This window comes from Stigmatopora argus, chromosome 21 (genome assembly GCF_051989625.1).
Source record: "Stigmatopora argus isolate UIUO_Sarg chromosome 21, RoL_Sarg_1.0, whole genome shotgun sequence".
Taxonomy (NCBI): Eukaryota; Metazoa; Chordata; class Actinopteri; order Syngnathiformes; family Syngnathidae; genus Stigmatopora; species Stigmatopora argus.
In genome coordinates, this window is record NC_135407.1 from 3292050 (window position 1) to 3319271 (window position 27222).

A 27222-nucleotide genomic window follows, 5' to 3' on the forward strand; every position below is an offset into this window, starting at 1 on the left:
CGCAAACGCTTCTCCTGCAGCGTGCTGAATCCGGCAAAGGACTGGCTGCGGATGATGCCGTTGGGCCCCCCCGGCGAGTGCGTCCCGGAGGCCGCCATGATCTCTGGGATTCGTGACGAGACACCTGCAGAAAGAAACACCCATCAAAGTAAGAACATTTCATTTCCGACAAGTTTTGACCGTGACCGGACGATTCGCCGAAAGACGTTTGGCCAACGGACGATCCGGGGGCGGGGCGAGCGCACGAATCCCGTTTCGGCGAAACGTCCGTTCGGCGAACTGTCCGTCGGCCAAACGTCCGTCGGCCAAACGTCTTGCGGCGAATCGTCCGAGTACCAGTTTTGACGGGTCTCTTTCCACCTTTCGTGTCCGCAAAATCCGACTCTCGCAAACTCACCCCCGACGCCGCGTACTCTGCACATATTTCTCGGCGGACGTCATAAACATCAAACATTGCACCAGGACGCCAAAAAAAAAAGTTCAGCGTTATCTCATGGTGCCCTCCTAAAAATGAGACGACTTTTTAAACATCGAGTGGTCTGGATTTAGCAGCAGCTTGTCAAAAGCGTGACTATTTTAAGAAATGTGCAACATGAAGCCGTCCGTGTTGAAAATAGATGAGAGAGTTCAGCTTGTCTTGAAGATTTCGTCTAAACAAAATGAAGTCAATAGGATGTAGACAGTGGCGTTGTTTCTAATGAAAATGTAGCTTTTTGCTGATTCATTCCTGAGTCACCGCCATCGGCTAATCTCAGCGGGCCGCTATTGTTAGACAAAACCGTCTTGGTCACCAGCCTTTTTGTCCTGAGTAAGAATGGAAAAACATGGGTTGTGGTGTCATCCCAAAGGAGGCAAATCACGTTGCTGGGAGCTTCTAACGCCAAGGTGTTGCTGGACGCCATGTTTATACGCTAGCATAAAAAAACGTGCAAAATATGACGTCCTGCTGGCAGGAGAAAGAATAAGGGCTAGTTTTTCATTTTAGTTCTGTTTTCTTTTGGGGTTGCACTACAATATGCAAGTGCTAGTTAAGTAGACCTTACTTTAATTTGACAGATTTGGGTGTGCTACTGGCATATTAGCGTGGTTAAGCGGTTAGCATGTTCAATCCCCCGTAGAATCCGTCCGACCTTCCTGTGTGGAATTTGTATGTGTCTGTTTGGGGTTTTTCTGGGTGCGCCGGTTCCCTAACACATCACAAAAACATATACAGGGTAGTCTAAATTGTCTCTAGGTATGAGTCTGAGCCTGAATGCTTGTCCGTCTAATTGCGCCCTTGGAATGGCTGGCCACCAATTCGGGGTGTACCATAGTGGGTGGGATAGACTCCAGTACTCTCGCGATCCTTGTGAGGATAAGCGGTATAGAAAAGGAATGAATGATTGAATAAAGGCAGTGCTAAACTCTCATGCTATCAGTAACACACATTCAAACAGATCATTATTATTGTTACTGTAGTTGAGGAAGATAAAATATTCTGACCCAGTTAGAAAGTGATATTTTCGAGCATTTGGACTCATCTTTCAGGACCAACAAAAAAAAAAAAAAATCTGTTGACGACAGCGTTCAAACATTACAAAACAAAGTCCCAACTCTCTTGCTAAATCTTTAAGGAATTGGCAGTAGAACACAAATAAACAAAAGAGGCAAAAACACCCTAAAATAAGCCATATCGTTCGCCGATATTGATACCAAGTATCGAATTGGTTGTATATTTTATTACATCCCCCCCCACCTCGCATTGCACAGAACCGTTGCCAAGGTAGTGCTCCAGCTCTGTGAAGGTAGAACGCATTTGTAGGTAGTGATGACCCCAATGAGGAGCCTTTTACACAAAAGAAAGAGAAATTGCCTTTTGGCAAGCCGCAGGTGACGCGCACACGCTGACCTGTGACACGTGTCATCACTTACTTTGTATTCAGCACGCGTCGCTCGCTAAGCCAACATTTGTCTTCCTTCGGGAATTCGCTATTCCTTTGTGGCTTGACACAAAAGCGCCGCGGCGGCCACCTGTAGACGTGACGTCTCCATCAACGTCGCAAACGGCGACTTTGAGGTTCCCGCCGCGTGTCTGGGAATTTTTCTATTATTTAAACGCCATGGCCAAATCAACTTCTCCCGGGAGGTTTATGTAACAACGACACGGTCTAGCAAAAATTGGGAAATTTTGCAGTTTAGTTTGAATTCAAGAAGCTAAAAAGTGCAACTAAACAATGCTTCACATTTTTTTTTAAATAACATAACTTTGGATGTATTTGATGATACATTTAGTATTCTAAATAAATAATTCACGACATTGCATGCCATCCAAAAACACCAAAGTACAAGTGTGTGTCAACAATTCTTTTACATAATCCGCTCCATCCCATTTTGTCTATGGTTGCCATGGCAATGCTAATTCACACTGCCACAGAGAATTAGCTCAAACAATACGAGTATTACTTTAAGTGCATGTCACGCATACATATTTTACTAACAATATTTATAGGCATAACATTCCTAAACTGACAACTATCCAAAAATAGCACATTTCAACAAAAAATCTTTTCTTTATTAAGAAAGATATTTTAAATAAAAAAAAAAAAAGACAAAATTCGTATTATTTTTTCTGACTCTCGGCAAATCACAATTTTATAGTCAATTTCATCACGAGAGAGACGTCTAACACGTAAAATTATTATTTTTTCAGCAAAAATAATAACATCTTCCCCAGATAAAATGTCATATTAACTCGCTTGGACGTCTATCACCGTCAGTGTCCCTTCACGGCCATGTCTTTTACAGTTGAATACCATTTGAAATCCCATTTCCTTGCACACACCCTCTCCCTTTCCCCCCCAACACGGCAAGAAAGCTCTCATGTGAGGATGCCATTGTACGCCGTCCGCTAAAGACTTGAATAGGCTGACTGGCAGGCAGAGGCATTCAGCCGGGTGAAACGGAACGCCATCTTTGTTTGCGAGCATGGGAAAGCGGCCTTCTGGACGCCGCGTTTCCACTTCAAGAGACGGTCAAGAGTGGGGAATGCAATTTCCAAGTGCGCTACTTTTTAATTCCCCTCCCCTCCAGTTAAAATTATGGATGCAACTAGCATTTTTTAGGAGTCTTATGGCAACTCGTTGGCCGCTCGACACCCAAGTCTTTTTGACTTGATTAATTTTGGCAGCCTAGTTGGGAGACAGACATAAAGGCCCACCGGATGAAATTGAATCAATGACGTGGGCCGCCACAAAAAAATGAGTTTGACACCCTTGAATTTGGTCGTAGTGCACTGTCAATAGCATTCAACCATGAGCATTTAAAGAGTTCATTTTGGCTCACTTCCTTGTCAATTTTAGGGTATGTTTATTTTACTTTGGGTCACTTCATCTACATCAAAGCGCCACCAAACGTTACTGTCAAAATGGATTGGACGTCAATGAATTCATTTTTTTAAATTTTGGCGTCATGGGGTTGATCCTCAAACCACATTTTATCACATTGTTAAGCGTTTCAATTGGAACAAAAATGCCGTACAAGTAAATTGAGTTGGGTACAATGGGTCATGTAAACTTTTTTTTTTTAGTTTCAAAAAATGCTCGGCATTGGCGGAAACGCAACCGGGATGCTGGAATGCGGTCACTAGGCAAACAGAGATCAACTTGGTTGTTTCAACTGGGTTTTTAGCATGAGAACACAAACATTCCTTTCACTGATAGCACCGGCCACTGCTGGGATGATAGCGTTGCGTTCGATGGCCTCGGGATAACAGACTCTCGGCTTCATTCCTGCTTTTACAAAGCAACTAAATGAACCCAATAAACCGTCGTTTGACTTTTACTTTAAGAGAAAAGCTAGGGGACTGAAGTAACCAATAGGTGGCGCATTTTTGTACAAAGTCCTATTGCGTCGTATAAAACACATCTTAATTTGTTTTGCCATTTGGGGTTATGTTATTGTTTTGTCACCCATTCAAAATAAAAATTATGTCAACACTTTTAAAACCTGATCTCGCCCTGCATTTAAAAATGGCCGACACCCGCTTGAATTCCGACGTTTGAGTGACACCAGAGCCTCGAGTGCGAGGTTATCTCACAGTCAGGCCTGTTCCGGCTCGTCACACCCGGCAATCAGTTGCCTTAAGTGCTAAGGACTGACTGCAAGGCAATCAGCTTTGAAGATACAAATTCTTTCCCCGTGTCACGAAAATTTGTGAAACCTCGCCATTCTGGACTCGAGTTGAACCGGCGCATCCTGTCCTGACCCTTCCCCCCCCCCCCATTTTACAGCTCCTTGGTTTTGCCCCACTTTCCAATTTCCCCATTCCTCGCATCGCCGTCTATCCGAGGCCCCCCCCCCGTCGTCCCGTTTAGCCGCGGAGAATCTACATCAGGGGGGTGCGTTTGAACCATCTCTCACCCTTCCTGTTGTCCCTAAGCGTGATGATGGAGGGTTAATATTAATACTCTAGCCTCTTTACACTTACAGTATTACGGTGGAGGGGGAAGGGGGTGCCGTGGCACGCACGCAGCACATGGCACATGTGTCACATGATACTTTGAGGCGCACCTCTGGCGCGCAGCAGCTGGCCGATGGCCGTGAGCGTTTGAGGGGGTCTGAGCTGATAATCTGTCTGTTGAGTTATTTGCTTCGGTGTGACGGACGGCAGCTGGACGAACAAAGTTTTGGGGAGCGTCCAGAGGTGGCAGATACTTTTAGCCAATCGGAATGCAGGAAGCAAGAAGGTCTCTTAGCTTAGCTTGCAGACTAGCTTGTTGTGTGGTATAAATTACTTTTAGGAGGGCACTCCTCGTGTAAGAATGCAAGGGGGGCTCCATTTATGATTACACCCCCACCACATCCCTCTTTAAAAAAGAAAAAAAAGGCTAAACAGATGGAGGAACACATGGAGTCGGAAGTGGGGAACAACACTGTGCTCATTATGGATTGTTTACGTGCGTCTATAAATCACTATTTGGTGGGAAGTGCTAAAGATTGGATTTTTGCAGATCTTGGTCATGTTTTGATGTAGAAAATGCCAAGCTTTTTTTAAATGTACAAATGGAAGAAAAACACATTGGTATGCTAAATATTTTGTTCAAAGCGGCTTTTGGGGCGTTAATTCAAAGAGAAACATCGATTCTATCCTCACAACTCACTATAGTGTTAAAGGCACATTTATGTAAAAGCGGACTTGGGGGAGGCTTCCCCTCCCCCTAAAAAAAGCACAAAAAAGGGAGGATGAATCCTCCAATCCACGCCGTTGGCGTAATTCCCTTAATGAGACTTTGCTGAAAGGCCTGTGTGGAAATAAGCATGTGCGCGACATGCCAGGGGTTGAAAAGAGGGTTCCGGAAAAGATAGATAGATAAATAGAGAGAGAGAGAGAGAGAGCCTGGGAACAGACGCCACCACCGCCGCCTTGCATCCCGACACGAAAGCGCTTCGCCGCAGCCCAAACATGCTGGCAGACGGGCAAAGGAAAGCCACTTAACCATATCAAAGCCGGCCGGCCGGCTGCCTCCGACTCCAAAAATCTTGAACCTCCAATTTTTTTCGTGTCTAAGTAAGCTTTTTCTTTAACTTTGAACGGCCATTGACGGCGCTCCACGTCCAGTTCCCACTCCAAATAGATTGGACGCCTAGCCCCGTCAAGTTAAATATAGAAAATATTTAAAAACAACTTCGCCGCGTCTTCATTTACACAAAATCGTGCACGATAACAGACGGGCGTCATCAAAACCTCGTGTTGCACTATAATAATTAGCGGTATTATCCAATCGTATTGCTGCCATTCCATTTGTTGGCCCATGATACCAATTCCATCACCTGTTGTGGTAAGCAGATCATTTTTTAGCAAAAATATTATTATTTTGAATAGGGCATTATTCCATATTTAAATGTTAAGTCATCGCTATGATGGCTCGGTAAAAGGCTTTTAACTCACGTGCTGCCGCTTTGATCAATAGACCTCCAATCCATTTGTGTGGGGGGGGGGGGGTTAGCGAATTACGGATAATTTAATATTTGCATCTGATTTGCAAGAAATGACAGAAGGAGAAATGTAGAAGCACAAATACTAGATAGTCGGCCATTTTGGATTGAATATTGCCATTGAGACGTGGATAAACAAAGGCTAAATTTGCTTTTTAAAAAGCCATTTTGGAACATATTAGCTTATCTTAATAGCAGATACATCCACTTTGGTTGGTATCAGACCAAAACGCTGACCTTTCACCCTTCCGCAGCACAAAAGTGGGGGCCCCTTCCTAACACAATGGAATTAAATAAGCTCCTTTTTTTTTACACCCCCCAAGTGCCCATATAAGCGAGTGGCGAGAGATTGAAAGTAAAGGGAAGCTTTAAGCCGGTGACTCAGGGGAAACGCAAAACCACATTAGAGGATGACACACACATTCGACACATAAACATGTCACAAATCCTGTTGCTGCGTGGGGGAAACACACACAAAAACAAACACCCAGAGGAAGCAGATAGATCGAAAACCAAGTCAAAATGGACATCCCTTGTAGTGACAAATGACAAACTAATGTTAGGGACAGGTGACCTAGTGGCCCATTTCCTATGGCAATTCATATTAGTGATTGAAAAGCAAAGTTCTTATGCTATTTCTTTAGAAATGGAGTTTCAGAAGTGAAAAAAATATCAATATTTTGATGTAAACAAGACACTAAATCACTGCAGGGTTGATTGTGATTTTGCATCAGGGGCAGGAGTAGCAGTGCCCCATTTTAGGAAAACTTGCAAAATATGCTCCTTATCTAAAATTCGTTATAGCGAGATTAAGCTTAATTTTGCACAACAGATTTTGCCTAACAACAAGCAACTAATCATAACTGGGGGATTATGAGAAGGGCACTTGCTCGCTAGCTTGCTTGAATTCATATTCCGTCGTGCTTTCAACTAAAAGCTTCTGACGACAACATAAAATAGATGCTACACTTCACATTTTCATACCAATTTTCGATAAAGTGCAATTGTAATCGTGGCACCGAAAAGCCACCAATCCAAAAATTCACAGTCAAGTTCTCCAAAAAGCATCCCCATGCCAACAAACTTCAAATTCATCTTTTTTTTGTTGATAATCATTTTTCAAATTTTCCACATTTGTCCATCTTTGACCGTCCACCGCTTTGGTGCGTTTACAAAGCGCCGTGTCCTCAGAACGTCCGCCGGAAAACAACCCCAGATAGAAATCTGACAAAACCAGACCTGCGCATCACATCAAAGCAAAAAGAGCATTTCATAGGAAAGCGCACCACATGTCACTTTTAGTTTGATATCTTAAGGACTCTTAAGGGGCCCCGGGGCGCAAAGGAGGGATAAAAATAGAACCGATACGTCTGTTATTCGCGCGTCCTCAAACGCATCACCGTGTCATCGGAATACATTGGCCAAAATCATGCTTGCTTTCTTCCATAATGCTCCTGAAGGCAGCAGCCATGCTCCACTGACCCACTGGGAAAGGAAAGGTAGACTTTGCACTCACCTTTGCCAATCGGAATATCCCTTTTTGGTCCACTAACGCGGCTGCTCAGGGCTTTTTTCCGGGCTCGTCTACCTGCTCCCCTCCATCCATCCGACCACTCGTTCAGCCGGGTGGCAACCGGTCAACATTTTCTCCTCCCCCGCCTAACAAGCCGATTTTCCCCCCCCAAGAAAATTTCGAAAAATAAGGGAAAAAGAAAAAAAGAAAAGAAAAGAAAAGCTATGGGTAATTTAGTGCCGGCTTGGGCTTCTGCCGCCGTCCAGTCCACTACTAGTGCGCCCACTCCCACACATTCCAGTTTGTGTTCGCTTTGCTCCTCCTGGGCAACCGCCAGCCAATAGGAGGTGGAGGGGGCGTGGCCAGGCAAGATTTGACTTCCGGGTTTGTCGACGGTAGACTCAAAAGAACAAAAAGATAACATTAGCAGAGCGAAAATACTAATATGGTCGCAATTGTTAGAAGTGGTGTTTTTTAAATAGATTCAAATCTTTTAAAAGGCTTTATTCCTGTTTTATATTATTCCTTCATCTTACAATGGAATGCAGTTTAAAATGATTTAAAGCAGAGGTGGTCAGATCTGAGCCACTAGATCATTTTATGAGGCAACAAAGATCCTCAATAAAACATAATTTTAAAAAAAAAAAGCAAGATCTAAGACTAAAGAAAACTTAGAATACGTCTGGAAAAAAAGGAAAACTAAAAACAAATTGACCATTTTTCTTTCTTTTTCTGTTCTAAATAAGCATATTCAACATTTTTCCGATAAAATGTAAATACAAATTAAAAATCATTTATACTGACTCAATTTTAAATCAATAAAAAATCGATGGCCACAGAAATCTGAGACTATATTCCCTGTCAAAATACATTTGACCTCTAACCCCATTAAGGCCGTGTTCCTAATAAAATGAATATTCCACAAAAACATCCTCCGTGAATACTCTACTAAACGAACTGGCAGTGAATGGGTTAACGGCAGTCCAAAACAGGCTGGGGAGTCAATAAGAGCGTCTCTGAAGTAACATAATGGCCGCCATTACTCTTAATGTGTCCGTCTTCCGGTGCGTTTCGTGCACCGGAGGAGCGGCGTTTATCATCCTAGTATTTTTCTGAGCATTCATCTTTGTGCAAGTCACACTAATTGGCCGGTGCAATGGGACGCGCTGTTCCGCCGGCTGCGTCCAAATCCAATTGAGCAAACGTCCTTCCAAGAAGCGACGGGAGCACAAAATGCTTTTGTCCCTTTTCATCCGTCACTTGGCATTAAACCGCTAGTGAAGAAGAAAGGAACAGATTAAGAAAAAAAAAAGAGAAAAAGAAAGAAATAACATCACCAGGAAAGACTAGGAATAAAAAGGCACGCGGTCATTTTGAATTTGTAGCAGTGTCCAGCAGATGGCGCTCAGGGCAAAGACATTTTTATCGCCTTCAAAGTTAGCTAATATAGTTAGCAATGTGTGGAGGACATCAAAACATGAAGGTTACAGAAATATTGGAGGAGATCTTGCATTTGGGGCATCTTTCATTGTGCCCCAAAGTGTTTTACCGATGCGCTAGAATAAAAACTTCTTAAATTAACAATGCGATTATCTGTAGAGCAGGGGTGTCAGACTCGGGTTGTTTTGTGGGCCGCTTTAACGTCAACTTGATTTCACGTGGGCCGGACCATTTTAGATATATTTAGATTTTTTTTATTTTATACATGGATTAAAAGAACTGGATTAAAAGCCCTGAATATTCAGTTTTTTTATAGATCTAAAACAATGTTTATTTTAGCTTTTTTTTAAAATATTTTTAGATTTTACAAAATGATTTTTTTAACTAAAAGCACAGAAAAAATTGATTAAAAAATTACAATTATTGATTTAAAAGGGGGAAAATCAGGAAATGTAATATACATCTATACTCTTCATTTTAATTTGATCCTAAAACAGAAAGTCGGCACTCATCATTGACTTTCCCGGGCCACACAAAATGATGCGGCGGGCCAGATTTGGCCCCCGGGCCGCCACTTTGACACATGTGTATTCACAGAGTATGTATTGTGATAGTTGGGGGTCCAATCCATTTTGACTTGAACGTGTCATCTTGAATGCTAGCTAACGCGTTAGCATGGCGTATAAACATCGAAAAGGTTCGTATCGTCCAAATTATCATCTTTGCTAGAGTCGCTAAGCTAAAAATGGAAGTCATATCATGGTTAGTGCAAATTTGGTTAGGGGCAAATGTGCCAGTGCCCCACCATGTCCAGCAGGAGGCCCTTTTGGGGGGAAAAAAAACTCGGCGTTGAGAACGTTGATAAAGTAATAACTTGACATACGAGTGCTCCAACATAGGAGAAATTTAAGACACAAGGAAAATTGTAAATTGTATTTAGTTCATTTGTATGGGAATTTGATTTGAGATACGAGTAAATTGACATACGAGCTGGAACGCTTTAAGATGGTATCTCAAGGTATTACTGTACTCCTTTACACAAAACAGCAACTAAAAAAATCACCAGTCTGAGATTTAAAAGTTGACAAAAGTGACCTAAGTTGTATACATTTTAGCGCAGTTTTGAGGTTGACCCTAAAATTTCACCCCGCAGCCCAACACGCTTATTTTCTGCCAGCGTCTTACAAGAAGACGCAACAGCTGCTGTAAAGTCGGGCCTGTAATTACTCGCTCGCTCGCCTGTGTTGGGTCGCCACTCTAAATTTACCGTTGGAAAAGCTGATCTGGTTCGGTTTTTCGCACGAGACCGAAGCCGAACGAACGTCTCGCGAGCAAAAAAACGCGTCAGGTGTTGCCCGTTTGTCACCGTGGTGCGAGATCCGTCCGTCTGCGGCCGTTCCCAAAAATTCCACTCGTGTTTCCCGTTTTTAGGAGACTGGAATGCCTGACAGTAAACAGGGGGGTTGGGGCGCTCCACCCAGAAAAAACAACAACTTTTTCAACACGAAACAAATATGAAAAGGCCAACAAAGCTGGCACACTTACAAAAGCGAACAAAGAAATGGTTTGCAGCGGCCCAAAATACATAGCAAGTCAAGTACAAAAAGTGTTTATAAAATGAACGCTGTCGTGCGCGTCTTTGTTATGAAATGAGCCGAGCGTTACACACCCGCGTTCCCTTTTTTTGTGCTTTTGTTCCTACTATAAATAATCGGGCAGCCGGTCTAATGTTAGCTTTCCTTCTCCAGTCGAATTGAGGTCCGACGCCTTCCTTCGCGTTCAAACGACAGCTTTTGAACTCAAATTGGTTCAGTGAACGACAAAAAATAATAATAATAATAATAACAATGGAGTACGCACAGAAAAACTTTCACTTGCTGCTAATTCATTCTGGATAATTAACAATTGTAAATGAAGCTTTTGCCGAGCCGCCACTTCAAAATTTGTCGAAAAGCAACAAATTCCAGATGATTTTCAACCGCAACAACGTCTACTAAAAGCTCACTCTTCCACAAGATGGCGCACCATCTCTTTATATTTAAAAAAAAAAAACAATGACAAGACTGCTTAACTTAGGGGCTGTCAAACTGGAGGCCCGTCATATCGTTTGGTAAATCACTTTTTGGGGGCAAAATACATTTGCTGTTGTGCCAAGGGTATTTAAATTTGAAAGTCATTGTTTTAAGTCATTTTAAATTAAAAGTACATTCCAAAAATCAAGAGAATATTAACGACTATTTTTTAATTCAATTAAAAAAATATATATTTCGATTTTTTTTTTGAACATTCAAAAGAATGAATACAGAAAGAATGTCGGTATATTTTCCTTTTTTAATTAAACATAATATTAAAACAATAGAATATTTACTTTTCTTTCCTAGATTCATCGATTAAATAGAAAAACTTTTTTAACAGATTTTTCTCCCTTTTTCTGTTTATTAATAGTGTATACGGAAATAATATTATAATATTTTTTCCATGTCATTATATATGGCAATCAGCGATTTCAAAATAGATTCAAAAAAACAAACTGTTTACTATTTAAAATTTCCTACCGATTGTTGTTTTTGAAACAATGAAATAAATTTGCTTTAAAAAAGTCGCATTTTGAGGTCAACAATGTCCGTAAAAGCAAAAAAATCGATTGTTAACCGATGAGTCAATGACACGCGGCAGTCTCAGTTTACCCGCCATTGACGGCTCGAAACGTCCAAACCGTTCAAAAATGGTTCGATCGTCTTGCGCCGTCATTGGTGGTCCAACATTGTTTGAAACCCCCCTCTCCCCCCCAGTGGATGGAATCATCCTACCATCCTCACAGAAGAAATCTTCTGCCTCTTGGCGCATCTCATCGGCGTCGTCCTCCATCCCGAGCGCGCTTTTCTCCGTCTTTTTCTCTCTTCTCGCCGCGCATGGACGCCAGCGCACGAGTGAGCAACTTTCACCGACGGGGGGGACGCTTTCGTAACATCCTGCGCAAAGCTGAAGTGAGAGCGCGCGTGCTCGTACAGGCGACATGACAATGATTAGCGGGAACGATTCGCCGAGAACGCCGTCATTGGCGACTACATTAAAAGATCAATACAAAATGGCATCTTAAAATCCAACAAATTCAAATGAATGCGCCATAAGTCCAGATAGAAAATATATCTCAAATGTTACAATAACAATGTATTCATTTTGCGTAGCGCTTTTCCTCACAAGGCACGCGGGGGGAGCTGGAGCCCATCCCAGTCAACTATGGGCACGAAGAGACAAAGGACGAGCAAATAGCATTTTATTTTTAAAACCTTTTTTTAGAGCCAACACAGACAATTTCTCCAGAAATAGATTTTTTTTCTGGCTAACTTTGGTCAGGAGAAGTAATTACGTAATTATGTTTTTTTTTTTTTGGTTTTCCTGAGTAATTTCCTATTGGAGCAAATGGAAATGGAAAGTAGGCCTTCATTAGCACTTTTCCTTAAGACTTGCCCTCGGGGGGGAATACTCGGGACCAGCTCATTTTCGCTCACGCCACCTCATTTAGACTCAAAACATCACGACTTTAATATCGCAAATTGACCGCAGTAGACGTCACTTGGATTTGAAATGGGAGGGACGGCCAGCTCACTTGACAAAAATAAGAAATAATACAATCAAAGAAATACTTTATTATTATTATTTTTACATTTGAAGGTCGCGGTGCGTTTAGGTGCTGAATGTTGTTCATTTTTTGTTGTTGTATTTAGTCAGCTCAGAATTCTTTAGAAAAAATGGGCCCGTTTTAAAATGACCATGGATAACTTTACCATTTTAAAAGCAATATATTTGATTAAAAAGCAATTGTGCAGCATCTTGAGCAACTTTCACTGCATAAAAAAGGGAAATTGCAACAAAAGTGATGAAATGCGCATTCAGGGTGCGCGCGCGGGTGCATTTGGCTTGCGATAGGTAGATCATGTCGAGTGCATTATTCTAAAGCCCATTCAAATGCTAAGGATGACCAATAATGGAAAGAAAATACGTACTGTAAGAGTAGCCATATGGTTTTGTCCATATATGGTTTAAGGTGTTGACCCGGCGGCGCCGCTGCATCGCCAAGAACAAAGTGGCCGTCAGCAAGTGCTTCTCTCCCCACTGACAATGTTTTCTTAAGTGCTTTTCTTTTTTTCTCGCGTCCCCACAATTGCCTTTTTGTCACGGAAGCAAAGGGCAAGGAGGCCAAAAGACAATGGCGACTGGCACCCGCCGCACACCCGCCGCACACCCGCTCGCTCGTTGACACTTTGCAGCCATTCTGGGCATTTTCATTTCATTTGAAAAAGCGAATGATCGGAAACCATACAAGATTTGCTTTAGAGCGTGAACGGGATTTTCTCCCAACAATTAGCCTAGCCAGCATGTTTTTGGGATGTGGGAGGAACCCGGAGTACCCGGGCAAAACCCACGCAAGCCCGGGGAGAACATGTAAACTCCACACAGGAAGGTCTGGACTTGGGATCAAACCCTCGACTCCAGAACTGTAAGGCCGACGCGTTAACCTCTCCCTCAACAAGCCGCTAAGTCGAAAAGAAATATACTTTAATTGAAAGAATTTCCTTTTTCTATGTTTTAAAAAATGATGTATCTGATTTAGGGGTTAATATTTTGCAAATATTTTATTGTACAAACACAAATGCCTCAATTGACGATTGTATTGAAGAATTTTGGAGAGTTAATAGCAATCTTTGTTCCCCTGAAATATAAAAATGGAGGTCATTTTTGGCCAGAATAACATCCTGCTACATCAGGAAGGACAGATGTGAGGGTGTTCAGGGTAGACGGAAAGATCGCACACATACGCACGCGCACACGCATGCGCACGCACACACACACACACACACACACACACAATCACCCACCCACCCGCACCCACGCACGCACAGCCACACACACACAGCCACACACACACACAGCCACACACACACACAGCCACACACACACACACACAGCCACACACACACACACACAGCCACACACACACAGCCACACACACACAGCCACACACACACACACAGCCGATATCCAACACACATGAAATTGTTCCATTTTTGTATGTAACCATGCGTGATGAGAGAAGCGACACAACGGTCAAAAATCCCACTTCCTCTTTTCTCATTTAATGTCCCGTTCACTTTTAATTTTTAAAGCTGTCCTTTTTATTTTGACGAGCTTTTCTCTTAGCTTGATGTGTTCGAAACACATCTTGTTCTCTACTTTCTTCTTGAATTGAAACATTTTTTTCACCTTTCCTGTGTGTTGTTTCACGTTTTCATGTTTTAATTTTCATCAAACTGTCTTGTTTTTTATACCCATCTTGTTCATGATCACATAATTATATCTAGTTTTTTTTCTTAACCTGCCTGTTTCCCTTTTATTTTTCTGTATCCTCACTAGGATCGCAGAGGGTGCTGGAACCTATCCCATCCAACTATGGACAGCAGGTGGAGAATACCCAGCCAATCCCAGGGCATAATAAGACAAACAGAGACACGTGAGTACCCAGAGAACACCCACACAGGCCCAGGGAGAACATGCAAACTCCAAACAGAAAAGGTCCCAAACCACCGGGGATTGAACCCTCGATCTCAGAACGGCGAGGCGAACGTGCCACCCTAAAAACGTCCTTAATTTTGATATTGATAGTTCTAAAAATGGCTGTTGCAATCTTTTTTGTAAATTGCTCATCATTTTCTTCTCCACGAAACGTTATCAGCGTTCTTATTGGCCAAGCATCCTTCCAGGTCCGCTTTCAGAAAGTTGCACTTCCCTTTTTTCTGCCGTTGCGATGCGTTTGGGTGGCGTGGGACAGGAAGTTGTTTGTTTCCTGACCCCACCCGGCTAGCAGATGATTACATCATTCACTCCAAGCTTTATTTCGTGAACCGTAAAACACGACTTTGACTCCTAACCATGAAAACGTTTTAACCCCAATTCCCTCAAAGCACCCATTTGTGCCCCGTGGGCGCTTTTCTTCCACAGGGTCACCCGCGTTTGTCATCTTTTTAACTGACAAACACGGACAAAAGCCCCTTAAAAGAGATTTCCAGACCACCGCCGCCAACTCATAAAGACCAAAAAACGGACAACGGCGATATGAATTGAGCCAGAATGAAAACACTCCACATGACTTTTTACAGTCGTGCTAATGCGAAAAAAAAACACGCTAGCGGGAAAATGAGCTAATCTGTTTAGCGTCGAGCTAATTGGATCGGATTCATCTCGAGTTTCCAGACATGATGGCGAGCAGATGCTATATCAGCCAATTAGCAGCTCCTATCGAAGGATTTTTTATTGCGCTTTTGTTCCGCGATGACAGCTTAGCGCTCTCGTAGAATATTTAATGATTGGCTGCCAACGACGGCTCTGGACGTCCAATCTATTAGGACTGGGAGAGTGCGAATGAACGTCAATGATAGTAAAAGTTGAACAGTGATGTGATTGTTTTTCTTTTTTATCCGTGCAGAATGTTCCTGTTGCCATGGAGATGTTTGATGCTCATCAGGGATTTTCCAGCCACGTGAGGAGGCAGTTCTGATTGACAGGTAAGTGACAAACTACTGTTTTACTACAACGATAATGTCTATGTTTAAAAAAAAAAGAAACTGCTCAAAGTAATAGTAGACGTGATTAAAAGATAGTTTAGGGCGCCCTCTTCTGGCCAAGCAGAGAATTCGAATCAAATGTCATAAAAATTAAAATCGAATCAAAATAAAATACAAATGTAAAATCAATGTTAAATAAAGCCAATAATGTTTGTTAGTAAAATAAACAACAATTAAAAATTCTTTACTTAATAAAATGTCTATAGTGAAATAAAATTCAAATAGGTTAGCTTTGTAAAATATGAACGTGTGTTGCAACTGTAATAGCAAGTACATTTAAAGTTAATAGCTAGAAGTAAGATAACACTTTAAAATAATAATGGCAAATTAAATTTGATATAAAACAGTCTAAAATCTAAAATTAGATAGGAAGTAGAACAATTTTACGTACAAGCAAATGGGGAAAAAAAATGACTTGACTTTAAAAGAATTTAAAAAAAAAAACATTTCAACCTGACAACCAGCTGCGCACACTAAAAAATTTAGTCAGAACTTACGATTTAACTCTCTGGGTCGGACGCGGGGTCGCTTCCGGAACCAGTCGAGACGCTCCATCCCAAATTGACGGCCCCACCCCCCCAAAAAAATCCTAAATGTAAAAAAATCAAGCGGCCAAAACAACGGCGCCGCCACTTCCTGCTTTCATCCTCTGTGCGACGGCAGCATCGTCCCACGGAGGAACATGGCAGAGTGCTGGCGTCATATTTTATTTACGAGGCAGTCAGTGCAACATAACTCCAGTGCATCTTACTTGCCTCCACCAATCAGAATGTCCACTCACTGCGGCCAGGTGCAATTTGACGCCACGCTCAGTTATCCTGCCGCTACCAACAATGCAGACGACTATCAGGCGACCAATCTATTTTGACTTGGTCCAATGATTGCTGCCAGCCCTTCCCCAGAACCCCCCAAAATTGGACAAAATGCAAAAATGACCAATTTAAACACACACAAAAATAAATGTCAACCGAAAAATCCACTTTATTCACATTTCTTTAAAAAACAACAACAACAACACACGCAAGTGTTTGTTCACAATAAATAAGAGGTTTTGGCACATTGACTTATTTGGCAGTGACAGAAAAATTCAACATGAAACAAACGGCAACATCGAGAGTTTTGATTGAAAATTCTGATTTTGGAAGATAAAATATATCTCTATCTATTGAATATATTTCTTTTGAAATGCTAGCATATTCTTGCTGAAAGCTACATTTGTATATTGTCATTGGAGCGAGACGCAACAACAAAGAGGCACAAAACTCAAACTCATTCTCAAATTTTCAGCTAATTAAGGACGCTTTCTGATAAATTTCCACACAAAAATACTGCATTGAAATTGACGCAAGGCACACCGACCACCGTGAAACTAAAATCAGCCCCCCCCCCCCACCTGATGACAAACCTATGTGCAATACAAAAGAGGTCAAATAATCCAAAGGCACCGTGAAATGATTACAAACGTGTACCATAGCGCGACCCTGAGCTCGAGGGGCGGGGGGTCGCACTTTTGCTACATAACATCACAAGAAAATAAATTCTTAATACGCAATTGTATTTTGGAAGAAATTTCAATAGGCTACAATACAATAATAACTATTTTAACTTTGAGTAACAGAGCATTATCAGGAAAATAAAACAACTATTCCTTAAAAATCCAGAATCGTAGGTAAAAAAAATTGCAATTTTGCAAGAAAAAAAAAGATTTCAAATGAACCTACTTTCCTTACTATTGATCTTAAACTGTAAACCTCCACTCCTAATTTAAGGAATAATTTTAGCGCAAGTCCTCCGCAGCTTTTTTTTGGACCCTGTTGTGAATGACTAAGGTAACCGGCATCTTAAACTACAATATAAACCATTTGAAAAGTTTATCTTTTTAATTTAAGACATAAGACATCATTCAACCATGTTAAGACTGTGCGTGTTGATTTTTTCCCCCCAAAATGGCAGCTAGTGGTGTATCAGCATCTGTGAGAGTGTGCCGGTACCGCTTTTTCTTCTAAGAACAAAGAAAAAATCTATGATTGTCTTCTTTTCACTCAATCTTGTCAGGGTCGATGTTGTCCAGGTCGATGTCGGAAGACGCCACGCAACAGTAGCACATTTTCTGGATGTAAGACGAAACCACGCCTGGAAGAAAGAGAGAGAGAGAGAACGGTAAAACAAAACAGTAAGTGATCATTTCAATATAAGATTTCTAAACCTTTGGCTTTAATAGGGATGTGGCTAGTATTTGGATTTTGACAAGCTAACTATAGCTTGCATCATCCTATCTTGAGCGTCATGCTAACACGCCTCTGCTTGCACTCAGTTGCTACTACCTACACACCCAAATTATTCAACACCACAACAAGTGTATTTTTACTTTGCAAAAATTATTTATTTATTATTTAAAGGAATTTATTGCAATGAGAAAGCGTGTTTTACTAGCGTGTCATCAGCAGAGCTTTTCTAGGCAAAAAATTGGACGGAAATGCATACCTGTCAACCTCTGCCGATAACTGCCCTTATAAATGATTATGATTCCCCTTACAAACCCCCCAAAAACCTTACAAACACGGTGTTTGTAAGGTTTTTGGGGGGTTTGTAAGGGGAATCATAATCATTTATAAGGGCAGTTATTGGCAGAGGTTGACAGGTATGGAAATGGCAAATGCTCACATATGATTTTTTCCAGGAAGGCGGGCCGGGAGCTGCGCGGCAGGTGGATGCACAGGAAGTAGACGGGGACGCCGGAGAGCGCCACGCCGATGCCCACCAGGGAGTTGATGGTGTCGCTGTAGAGCGGCATGACCACCAGGAAGAGGCTGCACAGGCTGTACACCACGGGGAAGAACAAGGACAGCTGCAAACGGAGGGAAAGGGGTCAAATCATTTGCAAAATAAAAAAAGAAGAAGAAGAAGCCGACGACGACGGGAGGGGACCTACCTTGACGGGCCGGTGCAAGTCGGGGGCCTTGAAGCGAAGGTAGATGAGGCTGACGATGGACAGACCGATGAAGAGCCAGTAGTTGAAGCTGAAGTAGTTGATCAGTTGGAAGACGTCGGGCACCGACAGGTAGATGAGCGACATGGCGCCCTGGTGCAAATGAAAACAACAAAAAATCAATCCTTCCCGTCACGGACGGCCCGAACAATGGCAATCTATTTCCCTTAAAAATACTTACATTAAAGAGCAGCGCGGGAATGGGCGTAAAACGCTGCACGTGGATCATGGACAGCACGTTAGGGAGGTGGCCTTCTCGCGAACCCGCGTAAAACAACCTGAAAGAAAAAACATGCACGTTAAGTGCGCTCCCACCATACATTACAAAAAAAATCAAATTAAAATCTCACCTGGACGCGGCGATGATGGAGGAATTCAGTCCACCGTAACAGGAAATGGCCACCGAGAGCGGGATCAGCCAGCGGGCCCAGCCCAGGACCTCGTCCGCGAACGTCTGAGGGGAACGAAAGCCGAGGCCACGTGCAAACAATTAAGGCACGCTAAAGCAGTTAACTCGACCGACAGGAAGTCCAGTGCACCGCCACAAACATTAACGGGCAATGGCAATCCATCTGTCGGAAGGGACGGACGGACAGTGAAGTAACAGTGACACTCACCACAGCGACGGCTTCGCTAGCGAGCACCTGGTCGGCGTCCATCACCACGTAGTAAGCCACGTTGGTCAAGATGTAGATGATGGTGACAATAGGCATGGAAATGGCGATGCTCAGGGGGAGGTTCCTGCCACCGCAAAAAGAACACCACAAATGTCAGAATGGCATTTCTAAGAAGGTAATTTGGAGTTTACACAGAATTAAGACTTCATTATTTCTTTCTTTCTTTCTTTTATGCAGCTGTTGATTTTGTACCTTTCTGGATTCTTGATCTCTTCAGTGATGAAGTTGAGCGTGTCCCAACCGGAGTAGGAATAGAGAGCGGAGTAAAGCGCCAGGGCCATGTCGCCCGCGTTCAGCTTGGAGCCTCGGAAAGAGTCCTCAAAGTTCTGGTCGAAACCTGTCGGCAAACATCAAAACCATTCCAACTTTGAAGTCGCCAGCCAATGGGATAGGGAACATAAAGTGTTTCCCGTTGGACTGGTCCGTACCTTGGCCAAGCTTGACGAGGCCAGTGATGATGATGACGATGAGCGCCAACACTTTGGCCACGGTGGAGATGACCTGAAGAATGGCACCCCACTTCACTTTCATGCAGTTGACGCACGTCAGCAGGCCTGATAAAAAAAGATGAGACAAATTTATGGCAAGACTTAACTGGGACACAAGCTGAGTCAGCCTTAACTATACATGGTCTTTTTTTAAAAATAAAACGCCCTACTATACATGGTTTTTTTAAAGCCTTACTATACAATGTCATTTTTAAAATAAAATAAAAACCTTACTATACAATGTCGTTTTTAAAGTATAGTAAAAAAAGCCTTACTATACTATGTTGTTTTTTTAACAAAAAAAACCTTACTATACTATGTCGTTTTTTAAAGAAAAATACCCTTACTATACTATGTCATTTTTTAAGAAAAAAGCCTTACTATACCATGTCGTTTTTTAAGAAAAAAAGCCTTACTATACTATGTTGTTTTTTTAAGAAAAAAAGCCTTACTATACTATGTCGTTTTTTAAAGAAAGAAAGCCTTACTATACTATGTTGTTTTTTAAGAAAAAAAGCCTAACTATACTATGTTGTTTATTAAGAAAAAAAGCCTTACTATACTATGTCGTTTTTTTAAGAAAAAAAGCCTTACTATACTATGTCGTTTTTTAAAGAAAGAAAGCCTTACTATACTATGTTGTTTTTTAAGAAAAAAAGCCTAACTATACTATGTCGTTTTTTAAGAAAAAAAAAAGCCTTACTATACTGTCGTTTTTTTAAAAGAAAAAAGCCTTACTATACTGTCGTTTTTTTAAAAGAAAAAAGCCTTACTATACTATGTCATTTTTTAAGAAAAAAGCCTTACTATACCATGTCGTTTTTTAAGAAAAAAAAAGCCTTACTATACTATGTTTTTTTAAGAAAAAAAAGCCTTACTATACTATGTCGTTTTTTAAAGAAAAAAAGCCTTACTATACTATGTTGTTTTTTAAGAAAGAAAGCCTTACTATACTATGTCGTTTTTAAAGAAAAAAGCCTTACTATACTGTTGTTTTTTAAGAAAAAAAAGCCTTACTATACTATGTCGCTTTTTAAGAAAAAAAACCCTTACTATACTATGTCGTTTATTAAGAAAAAAAAGCCTTACTATACTATGTCGTTTTTTTAAGAAAAAAAGCCTTACTATACTATGTCATTTTTTTAAAGAAAAAAAGCCTTACTATACTATGTCGTTTTTTAAGAAAAAAAGCCTAACTATACTATGTCGTTTTTTTAAGAAAAAAGCCTTACTATACTTTGTCGTTTTTTAAGAAAAAAAGCCTTACTATACTATGTCGTTTTTTAAGAAAAAAAGCCTTACTATACTATGTTGTTTTTTTGAGAAAAAAAGCCTTACTATACTATGTTGTTTTTTAAAGAAAAAAAGCCTTACTATACTATGTTGTTTTTTAAGAAAAAAAGCCTTACTATACTATGTCGTTTTTTTAAAGAAAAAAGCCTTACTATACTATGTTGTTTTTTAAGAAAAAAAAAGCCTTACTATACTATGTCATTTTTTTAAAGAAAAAAGCCTTACTATACTATGTCGTTTTTTTAAAAGAAAAAAGCCTTACTATACCATGTCGTTTTTTAAGAAAAAAAGCCTAACTATACTATGTCGTTTTTTAAGAAAAAAAGCCTTACTATACTATGTCGTTTTTTAAGAAAAAAGCCTTACTTGTACTATGTCGTTTTTTAAGAAAAAAGGCCTTACTATACTATGTTGTTTATTAAGAAAAAAAGCCTTACTATACTATGTCGTTTTTTTAATTTAAAAAAAGCCTTACTATACTATGTCGTTTTTTAAAGAAAAACGACATAGTATAGTAAGGGTTTTATGAGTTCAATTCCACTCTTTGCAATTCTCAAATTGTTTATTTAGGTAATGAAGAGGATAGATATAACTTCCAATCACATCATTTCAGAAGTCACTGTGGTCCAGTGGCAAAGACAATGGGTCAGAACTTCAGGTGGACTCAAGTTCAAATCAGGAATGAGTTCAATTCCACTCTTTGCAATTCTCAAATTGTTTATTTAGGTAATGAAAAGGATAGATATAACTTCCAATCACATCATTTCAGAAGTCACTGTGGTCCAGTGGCAAAGACAATGGGTCAGAACTTCAGGTGGACTCAACTTCAAATCAGGAATGAGTTCAATTCCACTCTTTGCAATTCTCAAATTGTTTATTTAGGTAATGAAAAGGATAAATATAACTTCCAATCATGTATAGGCGGGCCGCCTCGTGGTGCAGTGGGTAAGTCACCTGCCTGCGACGTGGGTGTCGGTGGTTCACGTCCCGGTGTCGCCAGTCAACGACTGCGTGGCGTCGGCAGTCGGCCGAAGGCCGACTGTCGAACGCCACCAGGGATCCCCCCTCCCAACTGTCTTCCGGTCAGCCGAAGGCTGACCGGAAATATTGTTTTGCTGAAAAAAATGACTAAGTCTTTATTTGAATGAAAAAAGGATTACCCATTTACTGAACTACTAGTGTAGTGATCAGTCAAACGAGAGCGGGATTCGAACCCCAGTCTCCCACATGGCAGTCAAACTAACTAACTTGAGGTCTGTCTGACCCATTGACTTTGCCACTGGACCACAGTGACTTCTGAAATGATGTGACTGGAAGTTATATTTATCCTTTTCATTACCTCAATAAACAATTTGATATTTGCAAAGAGTGGACTTGAACTCACTCCAGATTTGAACTTGTGTTTTCTGAAATGATGTGATTGGAAGTTATATTTATCCTTTTAATTACCTCAATAAACAATTTGAGGATTGCAAAGAGTGGAATCAAACTCACTTCTGATTTGAACTTGAGTCCACCTGAAGTTCTGACCCATTGTCTTTGCCACTGCACCACTGTAAAGTTGGAAGTTGTATTTATCCTTTTCATTACCTCAATAAACAATTTGAGAATTGCAACGAGTGGAATTGAACTCACTCCTGATTCCCGCCTCATGTTCTGACCCAATGATTTTGCCAGTGGACCACAGCAACAACTAGAAGGTGAAGAATCAGAAGTCACATTTATTCTCCGACTCTCTTAGCCTTACTTGCTATGTCATTTTTTAAAGAAAAAAAGCCTACTATACTATGTCATTTTTTAAGAAAAGAAGCCTTACTATACAATATCGTTTTTTAAGAAAAAAAGGCTTCCTCTACTATGTCGTTTTTCAAGAAAAAAAGCCATGCTATACTATGTCGTTTTTTAGGGAAAAAAGCCATACTATACTATGTCGTTTTTTAGGGGGGAAAGCCATACTATACTATGTCGTTTTTTAAAGGAAAAAAGCCATACTATACTATGTCTTTTTTTAGGGGGTTAAGCCATACTATACTATGTCGTTTTTCAAGAAAAAAAGCCATGCTATACTATGTCGTTTTTTTAGGGGAAAAAAGCCATACTATACTATACTATGTCGTTTTTTTAGGAAAAAAAGCCTTACTATACTATGTCGTTTTTTAAGAAAAAAAGCCTTACTATACATGGTCTTTTTTGCCCGTGAAACACTTACCACTCTCACGCGCATCAAGCTTCGTTATTATTGCCACTCGTTTCAAATGAAATGGCTTGCCTCTTCCTTGCAACTCCCTCAATAGAAGCCTTTAGCTTTTTACCAACCATATTCAATATTGGATGCATGAGATATTTAATGATACAAATGAAAAAGGTTCCTTTGCACACTGGAGATACATTCAGGCACTTCCGCATTGCAACGAAGAAGAAGGTAGATGCTGGGTGAGCTGAGCTCTCACAGCGCCAGGCGTCGGTATTAGCGGCAGAAAGAAGTACTACTCCGAAAAAGGCGCGAAATACAAAATTGGACTTGCGAACATTTTTGGACTTAAACGCAATTTGCAGACATGTTCGTATGTACCGTTGTTCGTAAGTTGAATGTTCGTAAGTAGGGGAGCGTCTGTATAGTAAGGCCTTTTTTCTTAAAAAACGACATAGTATAAGTAAGGCTTTTTTCTTAACGACATAGTATAGTAAGGCTTTTTTTCTTAAAAAACGACATAGTATAGTAAGGCTTTTTTTTCTTAATAAACGACATAGTATAGTAAGGGTTTTTTCCCCTAAAAAAACGACATAGTATAGTAAGGCTCTTTTTCTTAAAAAACGACATAGTATAGTAAGGCTTTTTTCTTTTAAAAAAACGACATAGTATAGTAAGGCTTTTTTTCTTTTAAAAAACGACATAGTATAGTAAGGCTTTTTTTCTTAAAAAACGACATAGTATAGTAAGGCTTTTTTCTTTTTAAAAAACGACATAGTATAGTAAGGCTTTTTTTCTTTAAAAAACGACATAGTATAGTAAGGCTTTTTTTCTTAAAAAACGACACAGTATAGTTAGGCTTTTTTTTCTTTAAAAAACGACATAGTATAGTAAGGCTTTTTTTCTTAAAAAACGACATAGTATAGTAAGGCTTTTTTTCTTAATAAACAACATAGTATAGTAAGGCCTTTTTTCTTAAAAAACGACATAGTACAAGTAAGGCTTTTTTCTTAACGACATAGTATAGTAAGGCTTTTTTTCTTAAAAAACGACATAGTATAGTAAGGCTTTTTTTCTTAAAAAACGACATAGAATAGTAAGGCTTTTTTTCTTAAAAACGACATAGTATAGTAAGGCTTTTTTTCTTAAAAACAACATAGTATAGTAAGGCTTTTTTTCTTAAAAACGACATAGTTTAGTAAGGCTTTTTTTTCTTTAAAAAACGACATAGTATAGTAAGGCTTTTTTTCTTAAAAAACGACATAGTATAGTAAGGCTTTTTTTCTTAAAAACAACATAGTATAGTAAGGCTTTTTTTCTTAAAAAGGACATAGTATAGTAAGGCTTTTTTTCTTTAAAGAACGACATAGTATAGTAAGGCTTTTTTTCTTTAAAAAAACGACATAGGATAGTAAGGCTTTTTTTCTTAAAAAACGACATAGTATAGTAAGGCTCTTTTTCTTAAAAAACGACATAGTATAGTAAGGCTTTTTTCTTTTAAAAAAAACGACATAGTATAGTAAGGCTTTTTTTCTTTTAAAAAACGACATAGTATAGTAAGGCTTTTTTTCTTAAAAAACGACATAGTATAGTAAGGCTCTTTTTCTTAAAAAACGACATAGTGTAGTAAGGCTTTTTTCTTTTAAAAAAACGACATAGTATAGTAAGGCTTTTTTTCTTTAAAAAACGACATAGTATAGTAAGGCTTTTTTTCTTAAAAAACGACACAGTATAGTTAGGCTTTTTTTCTTTAAAAAACGACATAGTATAGTAAGGCTTTTTTTCTTAAAAAACGACATAGTATAGTAAGGCTTTTTTTCTTAATAAACAACATAGTATAGTAAGGCCTTTTTTCTTAAAAAACGACATAGTACAAGTAAGGCTTTTTTCTTAACGACATAGTATAGTAAGGCTTTTTTTCTTAAAAAACGACATAGTATAGTAAGGCTTTTTTTCTTAAAAAACGACATAGAATAGTAAGGCTTTTTTTCTTAAAAACAACATAGTATAGTAAGGCTATTTTTTCTTAAAAACGACATAGTTTAGTAAGGCTTTTTTTTCTTTAAAAAACGACATAGTATAGTAAGGCTTTTTTTCTTAAAAAACGACATAGTATAGTAAGGCTTTTTTTCTTAAAAAACGACATAGTATAGTAAGGCTTTTCTCTTTTAAAAAAACGACATAGTATAGTAAGGCTTTTTTTCTTAAAAAACGACATAGAATAGTAAGGCTTTTTTTCTTAAAAAACGACATAGTATAGTTAGGCTTTTTTTCTTAAAAAACGACATAGTATAGTAAGGCCTTTTTTCTTAAAAAACGACATAGTATAAGTAAGGCTTTTTTCTTAACGACATAGTATAGTAAGGCTTTTTTTTCTTAAAAAACGACATAGTATAGTAAGGCTTTTTTTCTTAAAAAACGACATAGTATAGTTAGGCTTTTTTTCTTAAAAAACGACATAGTATAGTAAGGATTTTTCTTTTAAAAAAACGACATAGTATAGTAAGGCTTTTTTTCTTTAAAAAAACGACATAGTATAGTAAGGCTTTTTTTCTTTAAAAATTGACATAGTTTAGTAAGGCTTTTTTTTCTTTAAAAAACGACATAGTATAGTAAGGCTTTTTTTCTTAAAAAACGACATAGTATAGTAAGGCTTTTTTTCTTAAAAAACGACATAGTATAGTAAGGCTTTTCTCTTTTAAAAAAACGACATAGTATAGTAAGGCTTTTTTTCTTAAAAAACGACATAGTATAGTTAGGCTTTTTTTCTTAAAAAACGACATAGTATAGTAAGGCTTTTTTCTTTTAAAAAAACGACATAGTATAGTAAGGCTTTTTTTCTTTAAAAAACGACATAGTATAGTAAGGCTTTTTTCTTAAAAAACGACATAGTATAGTAAGGCTTTTTTTCTTAAAAAACGACATAGTATAGTAAGGCTTTTTTCTTTTAAAAAAACGACGTAGTATAGTAAGGCTTTTTTTCTTTTAAAAAACGACATAGTATAGTAAGGTTTTCTTTCTTAAAAAACAACATAGTATAGTAAGGCTTTTTTTCTTTAAAAAACGACATAGTATAGTAAGGCTTTTTTTCTTTAAAAACGACATAGTATAGTAAGGCTTTTTTTCTTAAAAAACGACATAGTATAGTTAGGCTTTTTTTCTTAAAAAACGACATAGTATAGTAAGGCTTTTTTCTTTTAAAAAAACGACATAGTATAGTAAGGCTTTTTTTCTTTAAAAAAACGACATAGTATAGTAAGGCTTTCTTTCTTAAAAAACAACATAGTATAGTAAGGCTTTTTTTCTTTAAAAAAACGACATAGTATAGTAAGGCTTTTTTTCTTTAAAAAAACAACATAGTATAGTAAGGCTTTCTTTCTTAAAAACAACATAGTATAGTAAGGCTTTTTTTCTTTAAAAAACGACATAGTATAGTAAGGCTTTTTTCTTAAAAAACGACATAGTATAGTTAGGCTTTTTTTTCTTTAAAAAACGACATAGTATAGTAAGGCTTTTTTCTTAACGACATAGTATAGTAAGGCTTTTTTTCTTAAAAAACGACATAGTATAGTAAGGCTTTTTTCTTTAAAAAAAACGACATAGTATAGTAAGGCTTTTTTTCTTTAAAAAAACGACATAGTATAGTAAGGCTTTCTTTCTTAAAAACAACATAGTATAGTAAGGCTTTTTTTCTTTAAAAAACGACATAGTATAGTAAGGCTTTTTTCTTTTAAAAAAACGACATAGTATAGTAAGGCTTTTTTTCTTTAAAAAAACGACATAGTATAGTAAGGCTTTCTTTCTTAAAAACAACATAGTATAGTAAGGCTTTTTTTCTTTAAAAAACGACATAGTATAGTAAGGCTTTTTTTCTTAAAAACAACATAGTATAGTAAGGCTTTTTTTCTTAAAAAACGACATAGTATAGTAAGGCTTTTTTTCTTAAAAAACGACAAAGTACAGTAAGGCTTTTTTCTTAAAAAACGACAGTATAGTTAGGCTTTTTTTTCTTTAAAAAACGACATAGTATAGTAA

The 27222-nt window shown here is 39.0% G+C and overlaps 2 protein-coding genes and 1 long non-coding RNA gene across 9 annotated transcripts in view; 1 reads left to right on the plus strand and 2 right to left on the minus strand.

Moving 5' to 3' along the window:
- ripor2 (RHO family interacting cell polarization regulator 2) overlaps window positions 1-11889 on the minus strand; it is a 37302-nt gene extending 25413 nt beyond the window's left edge. Inside the window, exons 1-2 of the mRNA XM_077591306.1 lie at window positions 11737-11889; window positions 1-124 (exon numbers count right to left, since the gene is read on the minus strand). Of these exons, the coding sequence (XP_077447432.1) occupies window positions 1-124; window positions 11737-11794 (182 nt within the window). The 5' untranslated portion in view covers window positions 11795-11889. The remainder of the gene's footprint in view (window positions 125-11736) is intronic.
- LOC144067490 (uncharacterized) lies at window positions 20-20321 on the plus strand. Of its 2 annotated transcripts, XR_013297957.1 has the most exons (6): window positions 20-148; window positions 14342-14438; window positions 15411-15489; window positions 17605-17722; window positions 18230-19330; window positions 19433-20321. It is a non-coding gene; the product is annotated as an uncharacterized LOC144067490 (long non-coding RNA). The 2 variants fall into 2 exon arrangements; XR_013297956.1 differs by lacking the exon at window positions 20-148 and having other exon boundaries at window positions 14040-14438.
- LOC144067486 (Y+L amino acid transporter 2) overlaps window positions 16509-27222 on the minus strand; it is an 18788-nt gene continuing 8074 nt past the window's right edge. For all 6 annotated transcript variants that reach the window (XM_077591300.1, XM_077591297.1, XM_077591298.1 and 3 more), the window contains 8 exons: window positions 19644-19769; window positions 19408-19552; window positions 19156-19279; window positions 18889-18992; window positions 18720-18816; window positions 18482-18631; window positions 18214-18397; window positions 16509-17682 (listed from right to left, as the gene is read on the minus strand). In XM_077591300.1, the coding sequence (XP_077447426.1) occupies window positions 17588-17682; window positions 18214-18397; window positions 18482-18631; window positions 18720-18816; window positions 18889-18992; window positions 19156-19279; window positions 19408-19552; window positions 19644-19769 (1025 nt within the window). In that variant the 3' untranslated portion in view covers window positions 16509-17587. The remainder of the gene's footprint in view (window positions 17683-18213; window positions 18398-18481; window positions 18632-18719; window positions 18817-18888; window positions 18993-19155; window positions 19280-19407; window positions 19553-19643; window positions 19770-27222) is intronic.